General features: G+C 35.5%; 1 protein-coding gene across 1 annotated transcript in view; it reads left to right on the top strand.

Annotated features, from left to right (window-relative positions):
• Positions 1 to 128: 128 nt before the first annotated feature.
• The window catches only part of LOC106102825 (mediator of RNA polymerase II transcription subunit 25-like), a 13,571-nt gene continuing 3,824 nt past the window's right edge, over positions 129 to 9,875 (top strand). Inside the window, exons 1-11 of the mRNA XM_013282410.1 lie at positions 129 to 431; positions 1,610 to 1,768; positions 2,218 to 2,381; positions 3,430 to 3,584; positions 4,586 to 4,686; positions 5,295 to 5,481; positions 6,532 to 6,702; positions 7,507 to 7,704; positions 8,156 to 8,299; positions 9,109 to 9,193; positions 9,801 to 9,872. Coding sequence (XP_013137864.1) covers positions 310 to 431; positions 1,610 to 1,768; positions 2,218 to 2,381; positions 3,430 to 3,584; positions 4,586 to 4,686; positions 5,295 to 5,481; positions 6,532 to 6,702; positions 7,507 to 7,704; positions 8,156 to 8,299; positions 9,109 to 9,193; positions 9,801 to 9,872 — 1,558 coding nt within the window. The 5' untranslated portion in view covers positions 129 to 309. The remainder of the gene's footprint in view (positions 432 to 1,609; positions 1,769 to 2,217; positions 2,382 to 3,429; positions 3,585 to 4,585; positions 4,687 to 5,294; positions 5,482 to 6,531; positions 6,703 to 7,506; positions 7,705 to 8,155; positions 8,300 to 9,108; positions 9,194 to 9,800; positions 9,873 to 9,875) is intronic.

Here is a 9,875-nt window from a genome sequence, read left to right on the forward strand (position 1 = left end):
ACACAACATATTAGATAAAATCTAATTATCTAAAAAATAAACAAGTGATTCTCACTAAATAACTAATTAGATCTTTACAGAGTCTGTCTTCTTATAAATAACACCACGGTTCAATTTACCAGTTTGCAAATTCACAGTTGTCAAACTTCTGCCAATGTCAAAGGCAAGAGGAAAAATCAATACAAATACAAAACAAACTACAAATATTTAACATTTAGTTCTTACGGGCAAATATGCATAGTAGTATAACGTTTAAGTTTTAAATATAGTGGTTCAAATGCTGTTTAAGTATAAGTAAAATATATAGACATGGTGATTAACGCACCAGAATCGCCTATACAGGCTGAAATCATATTTGTAATTGAAGCTACATCAGCTAACAGCGCCTATATAACTGAACTACGAACAAATTATATCATTCCCACATTAGAGTAAGTATTGCAACAATTTCATTAATGTATCCAACACTTTACAATGTTTTCTCGCATTGTTTTACATCTGTACAGTTCTACTGAGTGTAGTACGTGTACCGTCAACAAAAAAGTCGTATGGATGGGATTGGGATGAATGTTATGTCGTTTTATGAGGAGGGAAGTTATGCATTTGATGTGTGTACAACACTGGGATACCTAAGTGACATGATCAAAAAGGGCATCTTGACTGAGGTGACGGAAACTCGATGTCTAAGTTGGAAAATAACAGGGAGATATAGATACAAAATATAACATACAAATGAGTATTAGTGAACATATATCTTTAATGCATGTTTTTTCTGTATAAGGACTTGTCCCACTAAATTGTAAATTTTGTGATAATCAAACATGTTAAATATGTGAAGGAAATATCCATTTTTGTTCCCTTATTTGGCTGTGATGTCACATAAGCTATCTGAGCCTCTATCAGCCAGTGGTGGGACAGGCCCTTATTATGGTAGAAGTATCAGGAAGGACTAAAAAGAGATGACATTAAGAAAAAGTTGATTATGGCATGAATAACTGATAATTGCATTTTTTGCATAGATTAAACAACAAAAATCGTCTTCAGAGAATAAGATAAAGTAAGCTAATCTTAATTCAAAATTTAAATTGTTTATTAAGTGTTTGGAAAGCCATCTTATTGAAAATAGCCCATGATTAGAGTATTTTATTTATATACAGTATGTTATGTATGTATGTGTTCTATATAATTAAACACATAAAAATCTTATTAAAACTTTCGTGAGTCATTATACTATATGATTTATAACACGGCTAAAACTTACGTGGGAACTTTCAGTGTAGGCACCGACCAGTTTCAAACCCGTAGGGAGTCCTTCTTCAGGGTGAGTGGATGCCTTTATTCGCTGGTCAGTGCCTACACCGAAAGTTCCCACGTGAGTTTTAGCCGTGTTATAAATCATATAACATTAAAATCTGTACAACTATAGTACACTCTACATAAACTTGTATCACTGCACCGTTTGTCCGTGACAAACCAATCATATGGATTTTGCAGGCCATATTTGTGTAAATACACAATTAATTGTGTAAATAAATATTTAGATTATGTTATTTTGTATAATAATTATAAGTATATATAAGATAATGAATTCATTAATTTTTATTTCTAGATATTTTCATGGAGGTGCCATAGAGGAAGGTGGTGGATGTGGTTCAGTTTACGGGATAGTTGCATACAAAGCAGCAGATTGTCACCCCAGTCTCCCTGTCACCACATATGGACCATTTACATGTCCAAAGAATGTTATTGAGGAAGTTGACAAATTACAGTTAGTAGTAATTATTCTTTCATATTAAGACTAAGTACAAAAAAGTGCCTTCATTATCAAGCCAAATGTTGTAAACCTCTGCTTTTCTTTGTAAGAATGAAGGAAAAATTGCATGCAACCTACACATGTAAAGTAATTTAAAGATATGTGTAAATTCAACCCTTATTGGGCCAGCATCGACTATGGCTTAGCCGCCCCTAATTCTGGGTTAGCTCTAAGCCCATCTATAGAGATGTTCTGAGATGTCACTACCAAGCTGTTGCTTGAGACATCGTCCGCTTTAAAATAAAAAAAAGTAACGAATTAACTTATTGAATTTTACTTATTGATAATGTTGCTTTTTATGGTGAAAAATGTTTTAAAATTTGTCCGGAAGTTTTTTAGTTTCAATAAATATAAAAATCCAAGTCTTTATAATATTAGTATAGATATATAAATTTATTTTTCAGCTACACTGGTGGTTGTGCGGAGAACCGTGCTTGTGTCACCGAAGCATTATCTACAGCATTATCTTGTTTAGATGATCTGGGACGCACTGATCTTCCGATGCACATATTACTGTTGTGTTGTTCACCTCCTTATTCTGCATATGCCGGAGGTTTAGTACCACAGGGTAAGTTGAAATACTTCCTGAAGTTATAAGTGTGACCATTTAACTATTAAGTATACTTAAATTAGACTTATTATGTCCCCTAATAATATAGTCCTGCTAACTGCGTGGAATTAAATAAAAAAAAACAAATGCAGCTAGCCTATGTATTTTTCCAGACTATCCTCTACATCTATGCCAAATTTCATCAAAATCCGTTTAGCCGTTTAGGCTACGAACTCTTACAATCATCCATCCATCCATCTAAACTTTCGCATTTATAATTTGAGTAAATTAATAATATAATTTCTCTTGTTAGTACAACTTTTTCAATTTTTAAATTAAATGTTAGTAACAAGAACTGTAAACTCTGCTTGTCTATTATACCATGTTAAAGTATTGTATTGTAAAAAATTGCGTTTGAACTTATAACAGTTTACATAGGATGCATTTAAACTCCAACAAGGGTTACACTGGTGTTTTAACTGGTTAAAACCCTCACACTATTATATTACACTATTATACACTCACAGTATGAAAGTGTGGAATGAGGTTAAAATTTTACAGGAATAAATATATTATTTAACGGCTAGTAATGACCAAAATCAGTACGTAATTCTAAGAGGTCTGTGAGACATGGTATTAGTAGTAGGGGTAATGGTTTCCGCAAGTCCATGGCTAGTGCGCATTTTGCGTGAGAACAGGACATGGATTTCTCCAGCCTACCCAGCTCTCCGAAGAACCCCAGCAAACTCTTTGTGTTGCTGGTGATCTCCGGGAACGATCTCAGTGAACATTTTAGTCCCTTTCCCTTTTCACCCTTTTCTTAAAAGGAAAGGATGGGAAGGAAAAGTGGATTTGACAGTGGAGAAGATGCATAGAAAGGGGAAATATCCTCTTTATGTGCGTCTCCTCCTCCGTCAATTAAGGGTAGGCAACGCATCTGCAATTGCGGATGTTTATGGGCAGCGGTCGGTTTCCATTTCGGTGGATTCAGGTGGTCGTTTGCTCGTTTGCCACCTTATATTATAAAAAACATAACCCTGTAAGACATAAGTGTTTGGGACTATAGGTGCTCCGGCAACAATAGAACAAGCAGCGCGTTTAATAAACGACCGCGGTGCCCACCTGTCGATAGCCTCGGCTAAACGACTCCCCGCACTACTGGCTCTGTACGAACATGCGGGTGGAGAGCTACACCAGGCACAGCAAAGGAATTATGCTAAGGTAATTATTACAGAATCTAACTATACTAATATAATAAAGCGTAAACACACTACTTCGTGGCGTAAGATGTCAGCAATCACTGTACGGTGTAAACACCGCACAATACATGTTTTTCGTGACTAAGAGTTTTCAAGTGTTATAACACGCGCGATAATCGTTCATAACCAGTTCACGTAGAATCACCATAGCGTTCGCGTGTGCTCATTAACATTCTCACCCGTAGTTCTAAGAATAAACGACTATATTCTTCTTTAACTACGGAGTTTTATTTGAATGTACGGATACACCGTACAATCACAGTATATTTTTGTAATACTAATGTTATAAATGCGAAAGTTTAGATGGATGGATGTTTGTTAGAGTTTTTAGCCTAAACTGCTGAATGGATTACGATGAAAGTTGGTTTAGATATAGAGGTCAGTCTGGAAGAACACATACGCCATTCACTTTTTTTTATTTTCACGCGAACGGAATCGCGGGTGAAAACTAGTTTTTGAATAATTCTTTCTTTAATCAAAAGCCCTTACGACACACTTTAGGATATATATTTTGATGCTATTAAACTTAGGGGGTAAATGGATTTGAAAAAAACTTCATATGGGAAAGGTACTATAAACTACAAGGTGCCAACATAAAGGAAACAAGGTTGTCATTTATGCAATTTGAATTTTGACACTTCACAAATGTAAACAATAAAATAAAATATTTATAATTTGATTCGGATGAAGCCGCACGTGAACAGCTAGTAATTTTATAAAGATTTGTATTTTTGTATGTAATAAGTAACCCCAAAAAAAAACTAAACAGAATTTCAAAAATTCTTATCCTAATAAAAAACTTACTATTAAAAAGAATGTCAACAAGAAACATTAGCTACTTCCATGATACATTATTTTGTAATGGTTGGACATATTAGTGTGTATTAAGATTCAAAAAAAGTGTGTTGAAACAATATTGGAGTACTAAATATTATTACTAAGTATGTAAGTATGTTTTTTGAGGACCCGCGGCACCTGGTGCTGATGCGGGGCTACAGCCTGAAGGAGCGGCCGCCGAGCCCCGCGCCGCCGCCCGCGCCTGACGTACAGCCTGATTTGTATGGGTGGGTTTTAATCAAAGGCATTTAAACAATTTATAAACTATATATTTATAAATCCTGTTCCCGAAATAAAAAAAGAAATATATAAATTACATATGGGGAAAAATATTTTTTCACCGGTAACTACTTTGTATGGTAATATCTCGATTTAAACTATCTGGTACCAAGTAGTTAGATTACGTGAAAAATGTTTCAAATGAAGAATGAATCATACTTCCTCTTCATATTTCTTTTGTATCTCTTTAGATTTAATACAGTCCTGTGTGAGAATTATTATTATACTTTGTGAATTTTATAAATATAAATTAAGCAATATTTTGCGAGTTGAAAAAAAGATTATCTACAGGCAAAATTACTGCTCAAATCATCTGGAGTTACACATTTTTTATATTTGAGACAGCTTTTAGTATACAATACCGGTTTTAGCATTACAAGCGCCCTAGGCAAGTTTACTTCACCTCCCTTTAATGACATACTTTGGGGGGCATACTTTTTGCCCCTCATTGTGTACGTTGCCCTGGGCGACTCTTTTTTGATTTGTTGTCCAACATTATCTGTTTATTGAAGTTTCCTTAGTAATTATGTAGTTAAAAAATTATGGATGGGTATAGAGGGGCGCGCGCGGCCGCAGCGCCACCGCGCGGGCCCGCCGCGCCGCAGTTCCAGCGCGACATCCGCGCGGCCGTGCGCCCCGGCTGGATGGGCGTGCGGCAGCCGATATACGCCAACAACTCCGCACTGCTCACACAGCTGGCCCAGCCCTCGTATCCCCCGCCTCCGCCCGCGCATCCCGTACAGGTATACTATCTATACTATTATAATAAAGCGTAAACACACACTTCTATGTTGCATAAGATGTCAGCAATTACACCATATTTTTGAATAATTCTTTTATTAATAAAAAGCCCTACACTTACATAATGCTTTAGGCTATATATTTTCACGCCATTAAACTTAGGGGGTAAATATTTTGGATAAACACCCTAATGTGGGAAAGAGACCAAAACTTGCTGCCAACATCCAGAAGGAAAGATTGCTAAGGTTTGTTACGTCATGTCATGTCATTTTGACATTCGCTATTGATAATTTGACAAATGTAAACAATAAAATAAAGTTTTATAATTTCACGCGGATGAATCCGCCGCCGAACAGCTAGTAAAGAAATAATTAGTACGTTCCATGTTACGAATAAAATTAGTACCGTGCTATAGAATTGGCGCAACTCCACATTATCGGCATAAAATTTACGTCCCTAGCTGACAGCTGTCCTTGTCATTAGAAGGATGGATAGATTGGCACGCCTCCTGAGTCCCGACGAGAACTGTTTCTCTGAGTTTAAAGCGATAGTATCAATTAAATAAGTTGTATTTAGTATAGTAGTATATATATATTAAGTATCTTAAGTGTAATAACTTGAGATACTTGCTAATGGGTGCTATACTTAGTACGAAACATAACGATTTTACATTTAGTATGTACATTACATAGTGCTTTCCATACTTAGTACGTACTATGAGTAGTAACTGCCACATTTAGTACGTATCATATTTAACGGCGTACTAAGTACCGTATTGCGAGTCGTACTTATTATGTACCAAATCTAGTACAATATTTAGTACTATCATACTTAGTATGTATTATATTTAACAACCGTATTTTGTACCGTGCGTAATTCATGTCTTAGTATGTACCATGCTTAGTACGTATCGTATTAACAAGCGTACTTATATGTTATGTACCTTAGTACGTTTTATACTTACGTATTGTATGCCAGGATAATACGAAGTTCAGTTATTAACCTGTTGAAATGAATCTTCATTGTCAATGCCATCTACCATCTTATTGCAGGGCCCCGTGCAGCGTATGCCGGTTCTGCTGCAGCAGACGGCGGGACCTTCAGCAGGGAGTGCAGCACCGCCGCTGAAGAGGACCTACATCTGGTCAGGTATCCTCGAGTGGATGGAGAAGGGGAAAACATCCGGTGATCAGCAGAAGGTCACCAAACATCTGCCTTGCCAGGTTAACATTTTACTAACTTTTAATTAAGTCCGTGTTCTTACAGGCTATGTCCTACATCTGAACCAAATTTTATCCAAAGAGTTTAGGCTACAACCTCTAACAAACATCCATTTATCCAAATGCATTTATAATGCTAGTAATATATCTTTATGTAATAAGTAGTGGTAGTGCCCGCTTTAATATCTTAGCACTGCAGGGCACGCCCCCAGTAATACCGCGACCACACAGAAGACAGCCGTCAAATGGAAGCAATTCCGTATTTCGTCTGATGAGTGTGGTCCCGGAGGCCTAATTTAAGTCCCTTTCTCTTTACCACCCTTTTTTTATAAGGAGAGCTTGGGAAGGGGAAGTGGATTTGACAGTGGAGGAAATGCATAGGAAGGGGAAATAAGCTCTTTATGTGCGTCTTCTCCTCCGTCGTATAAGGGTAGGCAACGATTCTGCAATTGCAGATGTATATGGGCAGCGGTCGTCTCGCCGTTTTGGCGGATTCTAGTGGCCGCTTGCTCGTTTGCCACCTTATGTTATAAAAAAATATACTTTTTTTTCAACAGAAATGAGAATTTATGACAAATATATATATCTAAACAATTTTTTAACAGTTTTGTATAAACATTGTTTCGAATAATTATCTGAATTTATACGATCCAAAGGGAATGCCCATTACTTTGTTCGGTGGTCTGATTGGTTCAACGGGAAACATCCTGTAAGGGGACTAGTGAGGTGACATTCTATTTGCATGTTATATCTGAGTTTCATGATACAGTTTTAACGTAGTTTTTATGTGTTTTTTTTGTGTTGTAGGTATCAGCAAACTCCAAGGATGTGGAACCCGAGCTGAAGGTAGAAACATGGCCGAGCAAGCTGCTGATGCAATTGATGCCGAAGCAGCTCATCAGTAACATCGGAGGACAGTACTTGCGTGACAGCAAGTCAGTGCTGTTCCACTTGCAGCCGAATGAGGCAGTTGACGCACTCACTAAAGTCATGGTTAACGGATATGTGAGTACGGTCCCTAATAAAACTGTTTTAACTTACTATTTCATTTTTCGTATTGATATATTTTACATAAAAATTGCTTTGTTGAATTTAAATATTAAAACGATTGTAGTTATTCATAAATTATATGTTACTTTTTTCTCAAGAATAATATTGAAATTTAAACATTTATATTGTTCTGGTATTTAAAAAATGAATTATTATTTCTTTTTTTTTGTGCCAAACTAATTGTCAATTAAAAAAATAATCTTAGCCAAATAATTCGCGATCGCCATAAAAACAACAAATTTTAACACCTAAATTCAGTGATGTCACTATAATATTAATAAATGTATACATATATAAAATAATAACTCATAATAATATATAAGTTCATCAGAAGCATGTTTCCCGTTGGACCTAGTTGAATGTTTCAACGGGAAACAGTTGTCTTATACCGTGTCCATTGTTACAGGCGGGTTGTGTCCACTTTTCTCCGATGTCGTCTCCCCCTCAGTGCGACATCAAGGTGCTGATCCTCCTCTACACTCCTGACAAGAAGGCCTACCTCGGCTTCATACCTAACAACCAGGCCACCTTCGTTGAGAGATTGAGGAAGGTAAGCCTTTGGACAATTTTTAACATTTTACAACACAATTTTAGCCTTCCTTATGTAAGTGGTTAGTTGACTTCTATGAAGAATTAAATTTACCCCAATTTACTGCTGTATAAATAGTTTTCTAGTAAAAGTCTTATCAAAATTGTACTTACTTAGAGAAATGAACCTCAACAAATTGTTTGTTACAATGTAGTTATGCACCTGTTGGCTAATTTATCTGTTTTGTGTATACTTGTTCTATTTTCTTATGTAATTGTGTGATTAAATTAGCTGTTGTGTATACTTATATGAATAAATAAATAAATAAAAAATAAAAAAAATCAGTCTAGTAAGATAAGAGACATAAGACTAGAGATTACCCGGAACAAAGTGTTTGATGACAGACAGATTAAAATTAAATAAAACGGAAATTTGTTACATTACAAATACATCATTTTAGCGAAATATGATTTTTTTTAAAAATACTATAAGTGCGTGTGCACACCTGAAACTAAACTATCGCACAACTGTTTAGTCTCGCTATGATTCATATGAGCTTATATGGAGCGCACACTTCTCGATTTTTAGTTGTGCAACTAAACAGTTGAAGTTACAAAACAATCACACAACCGTTGTAGGATAGTTTAGTCAAAGATGTACTCACGCTCTAATACGTAATTTTATGTTTCAAATATTCAAATTTACAACCTACATTAAAACATCAAAAACTTTTTTTCAATATCACAGATACTCCAATTTCACTATAACCAAAATAGTTACTCCGTCTCTTTCTATCTGTTTGTATTTGAGTGAGAAAGTTGTTTCCTCAGGTGATCCAACAGCAAAAGATAACGCAAATAATAAAGCAAGGCCCCGCGGCTGCAGCCGGCGCGCTCCCCGCTGCAACTATCGCCGGTTAGTAATAATTGTACTATTGTAAACTAGTTTTACTAAAATTCTATCTCATTTTAATGTATTTCTTTATTTTCTTTTCTTTATGTAGACGCTAAATAAATTGTAATGATGTAATGGGAAGGAAATGATTCTTGTGACACACAGCAACTTACTACAGTAGCCAAGGCTTCCATTAAATGTATACAAAAGTGAATGAATAAATTATTATTGAAAAAAAAAATGTTTATTTTTAGAAAAAATTCCACAAAGTTAACTTAACTTACATTTTTTTTACACAATAAACTAGTCCCAATAGTTATAAATTATTATTATTATTGTAACTAGTTTCCGTGGAATTAAAAAAAAGTAAACCTGTTCTTCCAGTCTATTCTCTACATCTATGCCAAATTTAATCGAGATCCGTTCAGCGGTTTAGGCTATAAACTCTAAAAAACATTCATTTAAATTTTCGCTTTCAAAATATTAGTAAGATTAGTTATATGGGTTATAATTTTATGGTTTAAAAATTATCTTGCATTTTTTAATTTATCTATATTACTAATGCTAACCATATCCTAAATAGTTAGTAATATTTATTGTAAAATAAAGTACATTGTATGGGCAGCAGGTGGTGCAGGCATGCCCACGCCGGGTATGTCATCTAACATGGGCGGGGCGCTGAGCAACGCGCTGAACGTGGGCG

Source organism: Papilio polytes, unplaced genomic scaffold (assembly GCF_000836215.1).
Source record: "Papilio polytes unplaced genomic scaffold, Ppol_1.0 DF823901.1, whole genome shotgun sequence".
Lineage (NCBI taxonomy): Eukaryota > Metazoa > Arthropoda > Insecta > Lepidoptera > Papilionidae > Papilio > Papilio polytes.